At 67.8% G+C, this 18,608-nt stretch overlaps 5 protein-coding genes across 5 annotated transcripts in view; 3 read left to right on the forward strand and 2 right to left on the reverse strand.

The window, feature by feature from the left end:
- The window catches only part of CHLNCDRAFT_143221 (hypothetical protein), a gene marked incomplete at both ends in the record, with an annotated part of 5,185 nt that extends 3,245 nt beyond the window's left edge, over positions 1 to 1,940 (forward strand). The window contains 6 exons of the mRNA XM_005849609.1: positions 137 to 202; positions 319 to 372; positions 505 to 552; positions 689 to 760; positions 859 to 960; positions 1,692 to 1,940. Coding sequence (XP_005849671.1) covers positions 137 to 202; positions 319 to 372; positions 505 to 552; positions 689 to 760; positions 859 to 960; positions 1,692 to 1,940 — 591 coding nt within the window. The remainder of the gene's footprint in view (positions 1 to 136; positions 203 to 318; positions 373 to 504; positions 553 to 688; positions 761 to 858; positions 961 to 1,691) is intronic.
- Positions 1,941 to 2,409: 469 nt separating this feature from the next.
- CHLNCDRAFT_143222 (hypothetical protein) lies at positions 2,410 to 11,372 on the reverse strand (the record flags this gene model as incomplete). Its single annotated transcript, XM_005849857.1, has 26 exons — positions 2,410 to 3,867; positions 4,051 to 4,126; positions 4,254 to 4,375; positions 4,470 to 4,714; positions 4,834 to 5,023; positions 5,187 to 5,351; positions 5,473 to 5,610; positions 5,734 to 5,889; positions 6,059 to 6,166; positions 6,333 to 6,418; positions 6,589 to 6,675; positions 6,832 to 6,913; positions 7,100 to 7,207; positions 7,321 to 7,388; positions 7,575 to 7,655; positions 7,795 to 7,879; positions 8,094 to 8,200; positions 8,352 to 8,440; positions 8,620 to 8,741; positions 8,888 to 9,055; positions 9,256 to 9,636; positions 9,747 to 9,848; positions 10,057 to 10,134; positions 10,320 to 10,487; positions 10,625 to 11,056; positions 11,322 to 11,372. 26 exons carry the CDS (start codon positions 11,370 to 11,372, stop codon positions 2,410 to 2,412), a joined length of 4,953 nt encoding a protein of 1,650 aa, XP_005849919.1.
- Positions 11,373 to 11,385: 13 nt separating this feature from the next.
- Positions 11,386 to 12,983, forward strand: CHLNCDRAFT_34782 (hypothetical protein; the record flags this gene model as incomplete). The annotated part of the gene is made up of 5 exons (XM_005849610.1): positions 11,386 to 11,503; positions 11,627 to 11,784; positions 11,944 to 12,096; positions 12,355 to 12,583; positions 12,781 to 12,983. The coding sequence occupies exons 1-5, from the start codon at positions 11,446 to 11,448 to the stop codon at positions 12,981 to 12,983; spliced, it is 801 nt and encodes a 266-aa protein (XP_005849672.1). The 5' UTR covers positions 11,386 to 11,445.
- Positions 12,984 to 13,335: 352 nt separating this feature from the next.
- On the forward strand, positions 13,336 to 14,879 carry CHLNCDRAFT_143224 (expressed protein; the record flags this gene model as incomplete). Its single annotated transcript, XM_005849611.1, has 6 exons — positions 13,336 to 13,505; positions 13,642 to 13,734; positions 13,857 to 13,950; positions 14,168 to 14,334; positions 14,528 to 14,646; positions 14,779 to 14,879. The coding sequence occupies 6 exons, from the start codon at positions 13,336 to 13,338 to the stop codon at positions 14,877 to 14,879; spliced, it is 744 nt and encodes a 247-aa protein (XP_005849673.1).
- A 2,068-nt stretch (positions 14,880 to 16,947) lies between these two features.
- CHLNCDRAFT_21084 (hypothetical protein) lies at positions 16,948 to 17,663 on the reverse strand (the record flags this gene model as incomplete). Its single annotated transcript, XM_005849858.1, has 3 exons — positions 16,948 to 17,097; positions 17,266 to 17,318; positions 17,495 to 17,663. 3 exons carry the CDS (start codon positions 17,661 to 17,663, stop codon positions 16,948 to 16,950), a joined length of 372 nt encoding a protein of 123 aa, XP_005849920.1.
- Positions 17,664 to 18,608: the final 945 nt, after the last annotated feature.

The following is an 18,608-nucleotide window of genomic DNA, read 5'->3' on the forward strand; positions in this document are numbered from 1 at the left end:
GACTTGCTGCCTGGCATGTGCTGGCCTGCTGGGTTGGGTCAAACACAGTGCGGATCGCACACGCCAGCCGCAGGCAGATCAGCCAGCCGCCTGTGCCTTCACCCGGCTCACCCCTGCCCCCCCTGCTGCCTCGCAGGCGGCCCCCGCCTCCACGCCGCCCGCCGCCTCCACGCCGCCCGCCGCCCAAGCGGCCGCCGCCAGGGTGCGTAGCTGCCGCAGCGCAGGGTCCTCAGCTTGGCGCCTCACTTCCCCCGCTGCCGCTGCCGCTGCCGGCTGGCGGCTTGCACACACCGTCCCGCTGCGTTTGCTTGCGTGCAGGAAGCGGCCCCCACCTCCTCGGCGCCCTCCTCCCAAGAGGCCCCCACCAGCCAAGTGCGCTGCCTGCTGGGCCGCCCACGGGCGCCACGCCTGCGTGCCCCCCTGCCTGCTCACATGCAGCGGCTGGCCGCTCTGGCTGCTCTGGCTGCTCACCGCCCGCCCGCACCTCTGCTGCTGCCCCCGCAGGCGCCCGCCCCCGCCACGGCGGCCTCCCCCCAAGCGCCCGCCACCCAGGTGCGCATTCTTTCCGCTTGCGTGTGTGCGCGGCCCACGCGCCCTGCTTCACCCGCCGCTCTGCCTGCTGCCACGCGCCGGCCGGGCCGCCGACCTTGCCGCCTGGCTGTGCTGCTGGCGCCTCCCTCCCCTGCAGGCGCCCCCCGCCTCCAGTCAAGCGCCGGCCTCCGCCCAAGCGCCCGCCTCCCAGGCGGCCGCCGCCCAGACGGTGCGCACGCGTGTGGCATGCAGCAGCGGAAGGGGAAGCTGCCAGCTGTGCCTGCTGGGTTGCCGACTCACCCCGTGCCCGCCCCTCCCGCTCCGCAGGCCGCCGCCTCCCGTCAAGCGCCGGCCGCCTCCACGGCGGCCGCCGCCCAAGCGGCCTCCCCCGGTGAAACGTCCGCCCCCCAGGCGCCCACCCCCCAGAGTGTTCGTCATCGGCTAAGGCGGGGGCGTGCTCCGCCCTCTCGCCGGCGCCGCTTCTGCCTGCATCCCGTCCCTCGCTCAGCATTCCCCGGGCTTATGGCTGCCGAACACTACAGTCACTGCGTCCCTTCCTCCAGTTTTCCTGCACACTGTGTAATGGCCCCGGAGACCGCGGCAGGATGTTGCCCGCTGCGCTGTGCCGCCACGCCAGCACCGGCGCAGACCTCTGCAGAGCGACAGCCGCGGGCGCTCTATATTCATCTCCCATCGGCCTCTGCCTGAGCTCTAGTGGCCAGCCCCAGCGACAGGCGAGCAGGGTTTGACTTGGCCGGGGTTGACAACTGCCTTTGGCTGCACCCAGGGCCCTGCTTGGCTCTTGGCGATGTCTTTTCTGAGAATCTGTCAACCTTCAGGGAGCAGAGCGTGCCTGTGCGGGTCTGAAAGGGTTCGCTTCGCTCCGCGCTTGCTTGCAGACCCTCCCCGGCCTCACCTTAGAGTCCCCTCTCAGTCCGTGAAGCCTCGCAGAAGCCTCCCGCTCGGGTGCGGCTGCCATGCCCCCGCCTGCGGTGCCCGCATGGCTTCTCCGTTGGCGACCTTGCGCTGTGGCCTCTTGTCGCTCACCACTCGAGCGAGGAGCGCTGGGGAGCTGCGTGCAGCAGGACTGTCGCTGTTCTCCCCCCAGGAGTCACCCCAGGTGCCCGCCCACTGCACCCGCTCCTCTCTGCCGCCTGCAGGTTTTCCCACTCCCCTCCACCGCCGCCATGGTGCTGTCTCAGGAGGTTAGTGTCAGTCTCTCCATCATCGCGCTGGTGGGGCTGATGGGCGCGGGCGTCGCCGTGGGAAGCGGCGTGGGCATGATGACCATGGCGGCCGCCGAGGAGGCCAAGAAGCAGGAGAGCGCCGCCCCGGGTGTGGTGGCGCACTCGCCGCTGGAGAGGGTCGTCATCTCCCGCGGCTTTGCCGCCTCCGTGCTCAACCACTAGGTGCCACCAGTCAACCAGGCACTTGTGGCTGGCGCGGGTTCTCCTTGAAGAGGCCCTCTCTTGATGTGACCCGCCCTCTGCGCAGCCTGCCGCTGCTTGTACGTACATAGGTCTCGCCCCGTGATTTCTGTGCCTGCTCAGCGTTGATTTGCATGCAGCCGCCATTGATAGCGTCGGCGTCTTCTTCCCTCCCTGGCAGCTGCCTGGCACCAGGGCTTGCAATCAATCATTGCAATCAGTTCCCCAGCCTACCCGCCAAGAGTTTGGGAGCTTGCTGTTTATTGATCACAGAGCAGGGATGTGAAAGGGGTAACATGTTGTAATGAAACTAAGCTAGAAAATAGGCTGGACAAAGGTGGGCTGCCACCCGAACGATGCCGCCGCCAGGCCCGCAGTTGGGCGCTCGAGCTCTAGCAGCTCTAGCCGAGATGCTGCTCCTAACACTCCTGAGCTGGGCTGCCAGCCGCCTTCAGTCGTCATCCAAGCCAGTAAGGTCCACCGCTGCATCCAGCTGCTGATGCTGCGGCGGGGCCGCCGGCGCGCTGCGCGGCCGCACCGGCCTGCCGTGCTTTGCTGCCCGCCGGTGCTGCTTGAGACGCTGGGCCTGCTTGACAAAGGCTGAGGTTAAGTGCTTGACCTGTGCACCATCGATGGAGGCGGGAGCCTGGTGGTGGTGCGGCAGGCTGCGGTTATATGCATTCACATGCTGCAGCATTTGCGACACTTGGTCCGGGTGCAGGGGGCTGGTGGCGTGGCCGCCCCCAGCCTTGCTCGCCAGCTGCTGCTGCTGCTGCAGCTTGCGCTCAGCTGCCGGCAGCGCGGCATACACGGCGGCCTCCGCTTCCACCGCGGCGGCAGCCGCCAGGCGCGGGTCGCCCGAGGCCGGCGCCATTCGCGGGCTGCTGCCCTGCGCGCCCTGCGCCCGCTGCTGCTGCTGCCGCTGCGCTGCCACGGAGTAGCGCTGGTGGAACTCCTGGGGCTGCCCCAGCTGACCCAGGTGGCCGCCCGCAACTGCAGACCCAGGCGCCTGGGGACCGTGGGGATGGTGGAACAGCTTCAGGGCTGTGGAGCCCGTGCCCTTCTCAGGAGCCGGGGTTTGCCCCCACACGATCTGCCGCATGGGGACAGCCTGCGGCGCCGGGCCTTGAATGGGGCCCGCGCCCGCCTCCTGGCTGCCGCCGACCAACAGATGCGGGTTCCAGGTCTGCGGCTGGTCGCCGCCAACCGTTTGCGCCGCCTCTGAAATCCGCAAAGGGCCGGCGGACTTGCGCTTGCGCTTCGCCTGCTGCTGCACTTGCTGCTGCGCCTGCTGCTGGCCCTGCGCCTTGGCTGCCAGAGTGCGCTCGCCGCTGCCGCCAGAGCCCACCGCCGCTGCGGCGGCGCCTCTGCCGCCACACGCCTGCTCTGCCTGCAGCTCCTGCTGCGGCTGTGGTGCTAGCACCGCGGCTGGCGCTGCCGGCGGCGGCTCCTGCCTTGGCGGGGCATCCTCAATTGTGAGATCGTGCACCTCCTCTGCAGCAGCAGCCCCTGCCGCCGCCGCCTGCTGCATGCGCTGCTGCTCCAGCTGCTGCTGGAGCCGGGCAGCGGCGGCCTGGGCGGGAGGCCGGGAGGCGTCGCTGGGTTGCAGGTGCAGGTGCTCCATCTGCTGCGCCACCAGGCCGCAGCCCGATGCCGAGGCGTGGACGGGTGGCCCCACGGGGCCTGCCACTGGCGAGGAGGCAGGGACAGCGGCAGCAGCATCCTGCCCCGCCTCGCCATCCTGCTGCACATGAGGCGCCGCCGCCGCAGCAGCAGCCGCCGGCTGCTGGCTGGCTGGCTGCTCGGCTGGGATGCTGCTGCCGTCGATGTCGAGCACTTCATCCTCGCCGCCGCCATCCTCATCTGCCACGGCCTCCTGCTGGTGCTGGTGCTGGTGCTGGTGCTGGTGCTGAGGGGAGCTGGGACTGGCCACCGCCGCGGGCGCAGCAGCTGCCTCACTGCCTGCTGCCCCTGCGCCGCTTCTTTTTCTTCTTCCGCTTTGTGCGGCGGTGGCTCTCCCGTTTCCCTGCCCAGTGTCGCCCGGCTGCTGCTGTGGGGGCGGGGGTAGCGGCTGCGCTGCAGCCGCCGCCACTCTGGCCCGCTTGCTGCCGCTGCCTGGCCCGGCTTCCTCCCAGCTGTCGTCCTGGCGCGCATCGTTGGCGTGCGCCCTGCAACCGCAGCGACACGCAACCCTCAAACAGCAATACCGCCTGCTCATCACAAACAGGGACAACGTGCAGCATCTGTACCAGGTGGCGACAGGGTGGCGACAGGGCAGACTGGCAGCCGGCAGACGCAGGACCGCAGAGTAGGTGAAGCATGCCAGCAGGGCCTCGCCTGCTCGGGTGCTCCGCCACGGGCTGCTCCAGCTGCGGCCAAGGCTTGGCAGCAGCGCCGTCGTCGCCAACGATGTCCAGCTGCGGCAGACCAGCCCAGGGCAAAGAGTCGGAGGGTGCAAGCACTGCGCGCAGCAGCGTGCGTCAGGGCACCACAGGGGTGGCAGCATCCCACCTCGCTGTCCTCGTCTTCCTTGCTGCTGGCGTCCGCACCGCCCCCGAGTGACGGCGACCCCGCTAGAAATCGTGCCTGCTGCTGCAGCTGCTGCTGCTGCTGCTGCTGCGCTGCGCCATAGGCAGGGACAGCAGGCTGGGTGCTGTCATCGTCCTGCTCGTCATCCAGAACCTGCCTCCGCTTCCGCCGCGACAGTGACTTGAGCTGGCCTGCACCTCGGCTGGGCAGGGCGCTGCCACTCATGCCTGCATAGCAGCAGCACACCGCAACTGAGAGCCAGCTCAAGAACCAGACACCTGGCAATGCAGGCCACGCCTGGTGCGCCAGGCAGCTGGAGATGGTGGCGCCCCCTCCGCTGCCGCACCTGGGAGGCCGCTTGCCGACGCAGGGCTGGGCTGTGGCACGGGGCAGAGCTCGGGTGAGGCTGACCGGCGGCAATCATCTTGGCTGCCTGCCGCCGCTGCTGCTGCTCCCTGCGGCTCCTCCGGCTCCTCCGCATTGCCATCGCTGAGGTCGACAGCAAAGCCGGGATCAAAGTCCGGCATGCTGCCACCCTGCAATGGGCACCGCCGCCAGCGTGCACGCCAGGGGCAGCAGCAGGCAAGGCAGAAGGTGAGAGATTGCCACAGCCAACACAGAGGATGCCTGCCAGACCTTCTGGACCTTCAGCTAAATCTGCAAGCGGTAGCATGGTGGGTGGAAAGGGCAGTCGCATACCTGCCCGCCCTCATCCTCATCCGCCCAATCATCCAGCTTCTGCTGCTGCTGAGGGCCAGGGCTGAACTGCTGCCGAGGCCGCTGCTGCAGGCGCTGCCGAGGCTTGTCGGGCAGCTGCTCAAAGGACTCCTCCTCTTCAGTGCTGTCCCGCTGCGCAGCCACATCCTGCGAGTAGCGACACACCCCATGCCCCAAGCAGAGTCAGGCAGGCAGACGCATGCTGTCTTGGCGGGGTGATGCATGGCACCAAACTGCAAGCGCGCAGCATGCTTGGCTGCGGCCTCACCAAGATGCCGTCGAACAAATGCCTAGCCATGCCCGCGTCGCGTTCAGGAGCGCGTTCAGGCACGTTCTGGCGCAGGCGGCGCAGGCGCGCCTCGGCCGCCGCAGCCTGTATCTCTCGGTCTGCTCGGCTGCCAGGTGCCTGCAGAGCCAGGCCCAGGGCATGCGCTAAGAGCAAGGCCGAGCACCCAGCTCCGCGCACTGGGCGTGCACTACACCGCGCGCCCTCGCGGCATGTGCCGTCTGGCTGAAGCGACACACGTACCGCCGGGCCCTTGGCAGCTCCCTCCTGCCGCTGCGGGCGCTGCGCCTTCCTGTCCTCCTCCCGTGCCGCCTGCTCCAGCTGCCTTCGCTCCAGCGCCTCCTGCCGCTCCTGCTTCTCTACAACCGCGGCCGCTGCCCCGCTGTCGGGCAGAATATACTGCACGTCGGGGCAGAGAAGCAGTGATGAGGCCCTTTTAGTTGGCACAGCACATGCCAGCCACCGGCTGTGCTGCACACCGGCGCACCACACACCAACGAAAGGCCTTGCATGCCAGGAGGATGTTGGGGAGAGGAGGGAGAACGGGTCGGCAGCAGCAGCGCCACACCTGAGCCGCCTTGTGCTCCAGCTCCAGAAGCTCCCGCTTCACCTCCTCCGCCATCTCGTCCCCGTCCTTCCACCCCCCGGTGGCGCGGTCCCACAGCCCGCACCGCTCCTGCAGGCAGCGGCAGCAGAAACCACACAAGCCTCAGGGGTTTGGCGAGCAGGCTGGCCTCACGGTACAGTGGCCAACGGCAGCATCCAGACCAAGGGCAGAGGGAGGCCTGCAACGGCCTCGGGCGCCGCTCAGCGCAGCGGAGCGGGCCAGCAGCGCCTCGCACCGCCATGAGCTCCAGGATCAGGGTGCGGATCTGGTAGCGCAGGTGCGAGGGGTTGCCGCTGGGGAACCACTTCTGCGTCAGCAGGCCTGCACGGGCGGCAGGAGCTCCACCGCTTGGAAGACGCGCACGTGATCAGGGGCAAGAACCTTGTCCTGCCCTGCTCTGCTTGGGTCAGGGCTGCGCCACTGCTTCTGGTGATGGGTGAATGAACCCCAGCTCAGCTCCCTCCCACCCAGCCATCCAGCCACCCACCCACCCGGAACGCAGTCGGGGGTGCCATCAAACAGGTCACGGTTGGTCTTGGCGTAGCCCTTCAGCGTGTCAATATCTGGCCAGCAGATGGCTGCAGCACGGGGGGAGGAGCCAGAGTGGCGGCGGCACAGATACACACAGCTCAGCGCATGGCAGAGGCGCATGGTCAGGCACGGTGGCTGGAGACGGTGGCAAGCGAAGGCGAACACTGCAGGAGGGCGGCGGCAGCCTGGGGCCAGCGCCGCACCTTTGGGCAGCCGATGTGTGAAGTACTCGATGTAGCTGCACACAAACAGGCCGCAGTCGCAGTGGTTGTCCTGGGTGGGCACCTGCGGCAGCACGGGAACAGCACCAGAGCCGGCGGCTCGCCAACCAGGGGAGCAGGTGGCCACGAGCGGAGCCGCCGGGTGCATGGGAGCAGACATGATTGCCAGCCCTGGAAGGTAGACTCAACAGGCGCTGCGTCTGCGGGGTGCACAGCATGCTGCCCTGGCTCCGATGTACCGCCTTCCCACCTTGGGCGCCTTGTATGGGAAGCTAGTCGGCATCCAGCAGCGGGTCTGGCCCGGGTGCGCCTCAGCCCACCTCTTGGGCACGCCGCCGTCGGGCGCGGTGGGCAACGACTGCAGGGCAGGGCGCGCGGGTGGGCAGGGGAGCAGCAGGCCCAGTACAGCAGCACTGGACTGCTCACCAGGGCGCCACCTGCACACAGGTATGCCACCCAGGCCCGCCCCACCTTAATGTGCCACTCAAACTGGAGGTAGAGGCGCAGCCGGTTGGCCATCGTGAGGCTCCTGTGGCTGCCTGCACCGGCAAGCAGGCAGGCAGCCGCACATCTGGACGGCAGCCCCACGGGTGCAGCCTCCAGCGGCCTTCCCGCATGCAGCGCGATGCAGCAGCAACAGGAGCAGCGCCTGCCACAACACAACACACACCGCCCTGGCCGTCCATGCACGCGCAAGCGCAGGTGCATGCCCGCGCCGCACCCACCCGACAGAGAATCCAGGTGAAGGATGCAGGCTGTCTTGTCCCCTGGCCGGATCTGCACCGTGTCGGGCGGCGACACCACCCCTGCAGCGCAGCAGTCGTTTGGCGGCATGCCTGAAATGCGGGGCACGCAGGCAGCAGCTACGCAGGAGCTTGGCGTTCCCTCTGCCACTCCTTGGCGTGCGCCTGTGCCCGCTGACAGCCCAGCGGCCGGCTGTCCCACCTGGGTGGCAGACCACCATGAGGCTCCAGTGCAGCGCCTCGTGGACCGGAACAAAGATGTAGTCCTTCTCAAACAAGTCCACATCCTGCGCGGGGTCGGCACCGGAGAGAGAGTCAACAGTGTGCAGGCTGTGTGTGAGCTGGTGCACGCTCGATGGCAGGCACGCGTGGTGTGAGATGGTGCATCGTGAGTGGCAGGCACACCACTCCCAGAGAAACAGCCAGCCACACGCTGCCGGCTGCCATCTGCAGTCGGGCTGCGGCACAGTACGGGTCCCCAGCGCCAGCCCGGCAGCGCACCTTGGTCCACTTCTTGACCTTCTGGTGGTTGCGCAGCGCCTGCAGCTTTGGCCCCTTGATCCCCTCCTGCTTGGCCCACTCCTCCACCTCCGGCGGCAGCACGCCGCCTGCACATACACACACAGGCGTGGCCACCTAGTGTACAGCAGGAGCACTGCATGGAGCGAGGGTGCTGGCTGGTGCTGACGTGCCTGCCCACTGGGGAAGCGCTCCTGTTGCTATGGCATGCCAACCCAAACCCAGCCCAGCCCAGCCCACCCTGCTCCTCGGTCAGCTTCTTGAAGAAGAAAGTGTTGAAGAAGTAGCAGCGCTGCTGCACCTCCTGCGGCAGGCGGTCCTGCAGCCACCTGCGGGGCAGGCGGGGCATGGGGCAGGCCCCACACTGGTCCCGCTCAGCTCCCGCCCCCGGCACGTCGCAGCGACGCTCACAACAACAACCCCTGCACCCCCGCACCAGCCGTGCGCAAGCACACCACCACCGTCATCACCACCACCGTCACCACTCGCAACACCCATGGACACACACCTGATGTAGAAGTCGATGACTGTGTCGTTCAGGAACTCATCGGGGTCCAGGCGGGGCAGGTCCAGCGCCGTCACCTCCACCGCACCGGCGCCGCCGCCCGGCGGGTACAGGCACGTCAGGCCCTGCGGCACGAGGGGGCGTGGTGGTGGGGCAGTTGAGAGGGCAGGCAGGGCAGGTGCGGCAGAGGCATGCGCACTGGGGCCAGCAGCCAGGCGCCACTCCTGCCGCTGCCGTCCACACAGGGCAGCCAGACCCCACCCCACCTCACCTTGAAGCGATCAGCGGAGGAGCGCGGGGCGGCGGCACGGGCGGGACGGGCGCGGCGGGCGGGGCCCTCCTCGGCAGCAGCCCCTGCCGCTGCGCGCCCTGCCGCGCCGCCGTGCTGGTGCTCTGCGCCGTCCTCGTCGCTCAGCAGGTCGATGCAGACCGGCTCCGCCTGCTGGCAGCGCAGCAGCGCGGCAAGGCAGCCAGGCAGCAGGGCAGGGAGGATGAGGGCTGGTGCGGCAAAAGAGCCAAGATCTTGATTTGATCAAGATGAGCGCAGCAGGCCGGGCACCAGCGTCTGCAAAGGACTAGAAAGCCTACAGACAGCACACAGCCACCCTGCTGGCAAGGGCCGCCGGCCAGGCGTCTCACGTCCTGCTGCCCGCCACGAACACGCGAGCCGCTGCGCCGCCCCTGCTGCCTGTGCCGCTTGCGCCCTCCCTTGCTATTCCAATCGTAGTCGCTGTCGTCCTCATCTGCGTGCAGCGTCTGCGCCGCCTCCCTGCCGGGCACATATTCCTCATCCTCTGCCCCCTTGCCGCGCTTGGGCTTGCGGCTGCCACCTGCCGCGCTGCCGCCGCCGCCACCGGCGCCTGCCCAAACAGAGGCGTTGCGGGCTGCGGGTAGCTGGCTGTGGAAGGCAGCCGGCGGCACAGGCTGCAGATTCAGGGGCCCCATGCGGCCCTGCTGCTGCTTGCTGGCTGCCGGCCGGCTGGGGGCAGCACGCTGCTGCTGAGCAGCCAGGCCATCCTCCTGCAGCAGTGCCAGGCAGGCAGCGCAGTGACCATACCCCAGCTGCAGCAGCCAGTGGGGAATCGCTGGCATGCGCACGGCATGCATCTCGCAAGCACCAGGCCACGCACAATAGTGGACTGCCGCCGCGGCCTGTTGGGGATGGGCTGGAGGTCCGGGTTTCTGTTGATACAGGAAAAGCAAAGCTGGATTTCGTCGCCGGTCCTAGTGCACTGCAGCCAGCGGGGGCGCAAGAAGCAGGCACAGCTCAGCGCCTTAGTTCGGCTCTCGGCTGGGAGGCAGCTTCCCTCAGCCATGATGCAGGAGCAGCCCCTCAGCTGAAGCCACCCACTGCTGGGCACCCACCCTGACAGCCTTCAGCGGACGGTCATGTACGTGGCAGTATTCGCACTGCCCAAATGGTAAGGGAGGCTCTTGCACCCGCTGCTGCTGCTGTTGCTGAGGTCGCGGCGCCTGCTGCTGCTTGCTCTGCTTGCTGGTGACAGTCAGCAGCTTGGCCTGCCGGGGTGTGGGCCGCGTCGGCGCTCCACGCTGCGCAGACATCAAGCGGCATGGCAGTCAGTGGTGAGGAGGCCACCACCAGCAGGAGGAATTCCAGCGGCAGCTCAGCTCGATTGGGCAGGCAGCACAGCACCCAACACCCGGCATATGCTAGGCCGGCGCGGGCAGCGAGCATTTCTCACGCTGGCCACCAGCGGCACACTGTGTGCCATGCCCTCCCCGTCGTGGCCGTAGCTCAAGCCGCCGAAGTTGCGATTGCGGCCTAGCGGCCCCGCCGCTGCAGGCACCACCTGCCGCCGTCCTGCCGTCGCCTCCATCTCCGCCTCCGCCTCCTCCTGGTTTGCCCTGGCCTGCACGGCAGGGCGCGGGCAAGCATCCAGAAAAGCGTCGGTTCTAAACAATGCCAGGGCAGCTGGAGCGCGACCAGGCCAAGGGGAGGGATGATTCAGAAGCACCCAGAGCCGGCCGGGGCCCGACAACCGCTCACCCGCTGAAGCCAGTCGGACGTGGTGCCGTGCTGCTGCTGCTGCTGCTGCCGCTGCTGCTGCTGCTGCTCCTCCTGCTGCTGCCCCCGCTGCCGCTCCTGCTCCTCGCGCAGCCGGATGTAGCGCTCCATGCGGGCGTGGCTGAGCTCCAACTTCTGCCCGCCGTCCTTCAATCTGAGCTCCTTGAGCTTGGATTTCCTCTGCTCCAGGTCCCGCTTCAGCTCGTCTACAGTTTGATGCTTCCAGTCGGGGGTCCTGCTTTCCAGCGACGCCAGCGACTCGAGCGCAACCTCGGTGCGCGCCCGGTCGGCGGGGCCCAGCGACGCCTCCAGTTCGTCCAGCGGGGTCGGCACGGCAGGCGGCGGCGGCACGGCAGCCGCCGCCTGCTGCGCCCGCCTGGCATACGGGTCCATTTCTGGCTGCACTTGCACCCACTGTGCTGCCAGGCCGCCAATCCGATCAGAGAGTTTGTTCCATTATGGGTGCTGAGGCCCCCCAACGGCCTGGGATAACCTCTGAAGCTTCAAGTCGACCAGCCGTCCTGTGTTGCCTAGGCTGTGGGCCTTCCGACGAGAGAAAAGGTGTTCAAGTGAAGCCGAGCGGCGTTAGCCGGCGGGGCGAGCCTGCTGCCGCTGCTGTAAATGGTGCACAAAGGGGATTTCCCCTGCGCCAGTCTAAGGAGGCTCCACGCAGCGGCACTGCCACGGCGGCACTCTCAGCAACGAAACCCTTCTGCGGAGCTTCCTGCATTGTGACGATCGCAGTTGCGTTTGCGAATTGCATTGTCGTGCAGTTCAGTGGATTTTGGCCACGCATCTCCGCCATGGCTGCCGGAGCCAGCCTCCTGAACCAAGTAGCGCTAATAACAGGAGGCGCAAGAGGTGGAGTGATCAAATCCAATGCAGCAGGGCGTGCAGTTGCTGCCCAGCCCGGCGCCTGCTGCCTGCTCCCGCCGCCACCCGCCCCCGACACCCGCCCGCCTCGCTTGCTGGCCCACCTCGCAGGCATCGGCTTCGCCTGTGCGCAGTCCCTGGGCCGGGCCGGGGCCAAGGTGCTGGTGGCGGACATCGACGCTGACGCGGTGGGGCAGGCGGAGACGCAGCTGCAGGCAGAGGGGATTGAGGCTTTCAGCTGCGCCTGCGATGTCGGCGACAAGCAGCAGGTGGCCTGCCGCGAGCGCATGTACTGAAAAGCAGCCCAGCCAGGCAGGCCAGGTGGCATGCACGCATGCATATGCAGCAAACATGGCCGCCGCAACCGTACCTCCCTGCCATGCTCTCCTGCTACGCCTTTGCTCCAGCCCACCCGCCCCGCGCTGCAGGTTGAGGCCATGGTGGCGGCGGCGGTGAGCCGCTTTGGCGGGCTGGACATTGCGGTGGCCAACGCCGGCATCGTGCGCAGCGCAGACTTCCTGGAGATGAGCGAGGAGGACTGGGATGCGGTGCTGCGGGTCAACCTGAAGGGCACGTTCCTGGTGAGCGGCGGGGGCCTCCTGGGTTCGCCTTCGTCGGCGTTGTGGTTGAGGCGATGACGGTCGCGCTCCTCGTGTGTGGCGTCGCTGCATTGGCTGGCAGCTGGATGCCAACCAGCAGAGACGGGCTGGCCGCTGCGTGTGCCCGTGGATGGGGTGTCCTGACACCTCCACCGCTGCCGCACATGTTGGGAGCAGTGGAGGTGCCAGGCCGACCGACGCAGCGCCTGCCCTCGGCCCGGGCTCCTGCTGCCGCCGCAGACGGGTCAGGCGGCGGCGCGGCAGATGGTGTCTCAGGGGCGGGGCGGAGCCATCGTAAACATGAGCTCGGTGAACGGCATCACCGCCATCCCCACAATCGCCGCCTACAACGCCAGCAAGGGCGGCGTCGACAACCTGACGCGGTGCATGGCGCTGTCGCTGGCGCCGCACGGCATCCGGGTCAACGCCGTGGGGCCTGGATCCATCATGACAGACGTCCTGCAGTCGGGTGAGGCAGACAGCAGGGGCCTGGGCAGGGAGGGCATGTGGCTGGGAGGGGCAGGCGACTTGGATGGCGGGCTCAGATGCTGGGCAAGCACGCCCAGCCGGCCCGCCTGGTCCCAGCGCTGCCCTCCCAGCTGCCAGGCGTCCAGCCCCGCTGCCGAGAGCCAGCGCCACAGACTCCCCTCCGCGCCCTGCCCGCAGTGGTGACCGACAAGGCGGCCATGGGCAAGGTGCTGTCCCGCACGCCGCTGCTGCGGGTGGGCGAGCCCGGCGAGGTGGCGTCGGTGGTGCGCTTCCTGGCCTCCCGCGACAGCAGCTACATGACGGGGCAGACGGTGTACGTGGACGGCGGCAGGCTGGCGCTCAATTACACGGTCAAGGTGCCGGAGGAGGAGGGGAGTTGAGTGTGGAGGGGCGGCACAAGGTTGCAACAGCAGGCAGTAGGCGGCGGCCGGCACCCACTGTGAACTTCCCGGCGAACAGCCGACTGCTCTTCACCTTACTGGCCCCTTGCCATGTGTCAATCAATGTGCATCGCGCACAGTGGGGTGACGAGCACCTGTCACAGTGTGTCATCTACCAATTATGCGCTGCCTGCCGCCTGGCCGCCGCCATGCTGCGCGCTGTGCTCATAGTAGAATGTTTGCCCCCGCCCAACCCTCTGTGTTTGGAGGCTGTGTTGCCGTCCTGAAACCATCACCGCGTCATCCGCATCATCCGCAGCGCGTGCAAGTCCCCATACACGACCCGCCCATGATGAGCGGAGCGGTGGGGCAGCGGGGCTGCTGCACAGTGGCAGGACCGCAAAGCGATCCCTCTAAGAACCCCAATTATAGGCGCGGCTCCCAGAACGATTACTGGCGCAAGCGCACCGAGGACCGCCGGAGCAGCAAGGGCAAGTCGGTGTCCACCGACAACCAGCAGAGGTAGGGTCAGCGGCGGGGGCGCGGGCAGGGCCTGCCAGCCGCCCGCAGCTAGCAAGTGGCCTGCCGCCTGCTGACCGCCTGCTGCCGCTGCCCCACCGCGTTTTCGCGCACTCTGTCCTGCGTGCGATCACTGCAGGCGGAGAGGCCGGCCAGCCCACATGCGCAGCCCCGACGACACGCCCCTGCGGGACGGCAACCGCGACCGCCTGATGGGGCTGCTGACCACGCGGTGAGGCGCCCAGCGCGTTGTGCCGTCCAGCCGTGCGCCACCTACCTGCGCACCACACCTCATCTCCCAAGCCTGTCAAGTGGCACACGCCACTGAGCGCCGTGCGCCGGTGTGGCTTGCAGGGCGGCCAGCACGATGGCGCACACAGTTGAGGAGGACAACCCGGCGCTGCACAGCTGGCTCAACCGCTACCTGCAGGAGAATGACATCCCAAAGGTGGGTGCCCACATCCTGCGTGTGGCCGGGTGCATGCGTGCAGCTGCACAGCAGGCCACACGGCCATGCTGCGGCATGCAAATTGGCCGGAATGATTCTGCCATGCATTGCCTCCTGTCATGTGCATGCGGCGCTTGCTACCGTGCTTCCCTTCTGGCCCTGGCTCCCAACCTCCGCCGTTGGCCTCGCCGCCGCCCGGCCCCGCCGCGCCGCGCAGGACGGCAACTGGAGCGACGTGTCGGGCGAGAACTTCCTGCGCACGCTGCTGACGCGGCCGGTGGAGGAGATCTCGGGCAGCTTCTCGGACGAGGAGCCGCAGTTTGCCAACGCCTCGCCCGTGGGCGGCGACCCGCGGCAGACCGCGCAGCGAATCATGGACCTGAGGTGGGGTTGGGGGGCGGGTGTGCTGGGGTTGGGGCCGCGAGCGTAGCAATGGCCACTCTGATGAGGGGTGGTGGGTGGCTGGGGAGGGACTACAACTATGGTGAGACGCGACACCCCCGCTCTTCCTCTGAGTGAGAGTGCAAGCGTGCCCTCACACTGCCCGGCCACGGCGCCGCACTGCGCCCCTGTGCAGGCACCAGATTGCCAAGGAGTGGATAGAGGAGCTGCAGTCGGTGCCGGAGGAGAACTCTGTGCTCATGCAGGAGACGCTTCTCAAGAGCCTGTCGGCCACCCCAGACAGCAGCGCAGCAGGTGGGTGGGTGGCTGTTGAGGCTGCGGGGCTGGACTGTGAACAGGGATCGGGCGACATCGCACAGAGGCAAGGATCTGTCCCTGCTGCACAGCTAACGGTGCCTCTCTGCATTCCACGCCTTGTCCCCGCAGGAGTAGAGGCGGAGGGCGAGGCGCAGGGGCAGGGCAAGGGCAGGCTGCGCAAGGTGAACATCGAGGAGGTGGATGACTCTGCTGCCGGCTGCGACGACTGAGTGCGGGTCTGCCACGCTCCTACCGCACGAGGGTGTGGCGGTGGAGTGTGCGGCCCCTGTCGCCTCCTTCCTCTGCTTGACATCATCCCCTCGGCACGCACTGCGCTTGCGACTGCGATTTTCCCGCTCTGTGCACCCTGTACCCTGCGGGCAGCCCTGTACCCAGCCTGCCCTCCCCACCATTCTTTCGCCGCTCGGCCACCCACATACATACTTGCGCACCCCTGGGCTGCCTGGTGGCTGTTGTGCCGATTGCCATCAGCCTGCTACTGCCAACATTTCGCACAGCCAGCTGCAAAGTTCCGAGTTTTGCTCCAAACCTTGACCGGCCTGCACTATCATCGATGGGCACCTATGTCGAACTGCTAACATTCTTAACTGAAGAGTTCACGATACAACACGAGCACGGCAGGCATGGGGCAGGGAAACAAGGCAAGGGAGTATAAAGCGACGATGCCGCAGCATGCGGGCAAGCTACAGCAGGGCGGCAAAGGCGGCCATGCCCTGCTGCTGAGCTGCTGGGGCTGCCGGCACCTGCTGGGGCGGCGGAATAGAATTCATAGGGACGGGCGCAGGCTGCGCCGGCTTGGGCCCAAAGCTGCCAAACAGGTGCTGGCCTCCAGGCAACGGCTGCGGCTGCGGCGCCGGCATGACCGGCTGCTGGCGTGGCTGCGGGGCGGCCATGAACGCCTGCCCGCCGGGCTGCTGCTGCTGCGGGAAGGGGGAGTGCAGCACCGGGGCGCTGGCCACCCCATGCATGTGCGGGTTGGCCGGCACGGGTGGCGGCCCTGGCCCCGGCACAGCAAACTGGCTGCCGCTCATGCTGCGGCCGTGCGACGGCCAATCAAACAGGGCCATGATGTTGTCATGCGACATGGCGGGCTTCTGGCTGCCGGCAGCGGCCCCCAGGCTACCACTGCTGCTGCCGCCAGCCATACCAGCCATGCCGCTCGAGGGAGGTGCGGCCGCGGGAGCTGGAGCTGGCGCCATAGACGCAACGGACGGCGCTGCAGCGCTGTTGGGAGCAAAAGGGTCTGCAAGGCCGCTGCCGCCGCTGGCCTGCGAGTGCGATTCTCCGTTTGCCTGCGGCTGCTGCTGCACGCCAAAGGGGTCAAAGATGTCTGCACCGCCGGGAGGCGCTGGCTGCGGGGCCGGCGCCGGCGTGCTGCTCGCAGCGCTGCTGCCAAAGGGATCCCAGGAGCCGGTGGCAGCAGCTGCAGCAGGCGCAACATCAGGGGCTGCAGGGCCGGGTGCTGGTGGCGGCACAGCGGCAGGTGCCGACGGCTGGGCGGGAGCGCTCTGCAGAAACGGGTCCCAGGCTGCGGCTGGGGCAGGTGCTGGTGCAGCGGCAGGTGCGGGCGCGGCGCCTTGAGCAAAGGGATCCCAGGCCGGCGCGGCCGCTGGGGGTGCAGCGGCCGCTGCTGCTGCCGCGGGTGCTGAGGATGCCACCACTGCTGCCGCTGCAGGCTGGGGGTCATACAAACTGAGCAGGTCGAAGCTAGGTGCCACTGGTTGCTCCTGCTTGGGCACGGCAGGGGCTGCAGGCACGCTAACCGCTGCTGCCGAGGCCAGGCGATGCCTGGCTGCGCCGGTGCCATCTGCCTCAGCCGCAGTGGGCTGCTGCTCATGCTGCGCGCCGCCACCTGCCGCAAAGCGCGCCATGAACTGCACTCGCAGCGAGGCAAGAGGCCACATCCACGTCACAACCCCTCGCAGCAACCCATTCCTGCTGGAGGCAGCACCGGCTGGCAACAAAAGGCATCCACCACCGGCAGGGCTGAGAGGTGGGCCGGCCACCGGCCAACCAAGCTTAGCAGCCTACCGGGTGCGTGCTGTAATTTTCGATGCTGGGCGGGTCGGGAAACTCACGGGTCGCATAGCGCCGCGACACATACCTGCACCAGGCAAGCGGGGCCGGCAGCAGCTCAGCACATGACGTGATGCGGCAGGAGCGCGCTGCGACGCGGCACCTGGCAGGCAGGCCAGGGCGGCAGCCAAGGAGCAGATGCAGAAGGTTATACATGCTGTTGCACGCTCTTCCGCATCCGGCCACTCTGCTGGTCCCCGCTCACTTGTCCGTGATGAAGGTGCGCAGCAGCGACATGTCGTTCTCCGGCGGGCGCCGGAAGTCGGGCGGCAGGTTGGCCTCCCAGTATACGGCGGCCCGTGCGTTGCCCATGGCCGACACAAATGCCACCTGCTCCGGCAGCCATGTGTCCTGCACGAGAGGTGGGAGGTGGGAGAGATGGAGGCGGTGGGTTGGACACCAAAGCGGTCGAGTTGCTGGCAAGAGGCGGAGGGTGGCGACCGATGCCTTGGCCCGATATCGGCGCAGCCCAGCAGCAGAACGGCATGCCGCACTGCGGTGGCCAGCCCGCCAGCTCACCAGGTTGCAGCTGCGGACTTTGGACACGTGCACGCCCAGGCTGCGGTGCACGCCTGCACGGCGAGGGCGGCAGCAGGGCGCACATCAATGGGCTGGCGGCACACAGCTGAGGGGGCAGCGACGCACGAATGTGGGGCTGTTGTCCGCAGCACACGATGGCAAAACCCAGCACCAGGGCCCAGCAGTTGCCGCCACGGCTCCTCCCGCCCGCCGCCGCCTGCCGGCGCACCTGAGCAGTTGAGGCAGACAAAGACGCCCAAGTTCACGCTGGCCCAGGTGGGACCCCGCGACCCGCAGTCTGCACAGCGCCTGTTGTCCTCCTGTTTGAGGAGGGCCGAGAGGATGGCCTTGTGCTGGGCATTCTGCTGGGCGCTGACGCTGAGCTTGTCGTTGCGCATCGTGGCTGGTAGATCGCAGGCAGCCGAAAACAGGAGGCCGAGGGGCCCGGGGGTGCTGCAGCGGGCGGCACCTGGTCAACAGACGCGGTTGGCTAGCAGGTGGGCCCCACAAGCATGGCAGATCCGTGCCATGGATCGCCAGCAACCAGGCAAACCCGCAAACCTCTAGGGAGGTGATATCCAGCTCCCCAGCCAGGTGGCCCATGTGTTGCCCCCTGATGTGGCACCCTCCCGATTGGGCAACCCCCGCCCCCGCTCCCTCCTGGCAGCCCGCGCGGCGCTCCCCTCCCATACGTGAACTGACCCCATATAGCCCTGTTTGAGGGTTGAGCGGGGCGGAGCGGGGCTGCTTGCACACGTGATGGCATGCACGCTTCAACGCTCCCGCTGTCATCTCACCTCTCTAGCGTCAGAAATACAACTCTTACAAGCCAACCAACACGAACAGAGAGACCGAACAACAGAAATGAACAGGAAATATGAAGCCGCCACAGGCGGCAGCACCTTCCAGCGGAGACGGCAAAGCGTACAAGGCACACTTTTTCAATGGTTCTTGCAATTGCCACCCTTACCGGTTATACAGCCACAGTGCCGCCCACACCGCGCACCATTCTTCTTGCAGCTGCAGTTCCGGGTGCAGGCGCCGCGGCAGCCGCAGCGCACGGCTGCCTTGCCGCCGCCGGGCTGCGCCGCCATCGCCACATTGAGAGACACCACAGGCACTCCTCGCTGCGCCGTGCCGCTGAAGGTCAGCTCGCTGGCTCAGGCTGGGTGGCGCCTTAGATAGCCTGCTGGCCTGATGCATACCCTCCACCACTCCAGCTCCGCTCCGCAGCCGGTACATGGTCACGCCAAAGGGCCGCTTGATCTCCACCACGCGGCACACGATGCGGTTGCGGCCCAGCTGCTTGCCCACTTTGCCGCGCTTCGGCGGCAGCAGCAGCA

This window comes from Chlorella variabilis (assembly GCF_000147415.1).
Source record: "Chlorella variabilis unplaced genomic scaffold CHLNCscaffold_5, whole genome shotgun sequence".
Taxonomy (NCBI): Eukaryota; Viridiplantae; Chlorophyta; class Trebouxiophyceae; order Chlorellales; family Chlorellaceae; genus Chlorella; species Chlorella variabilis.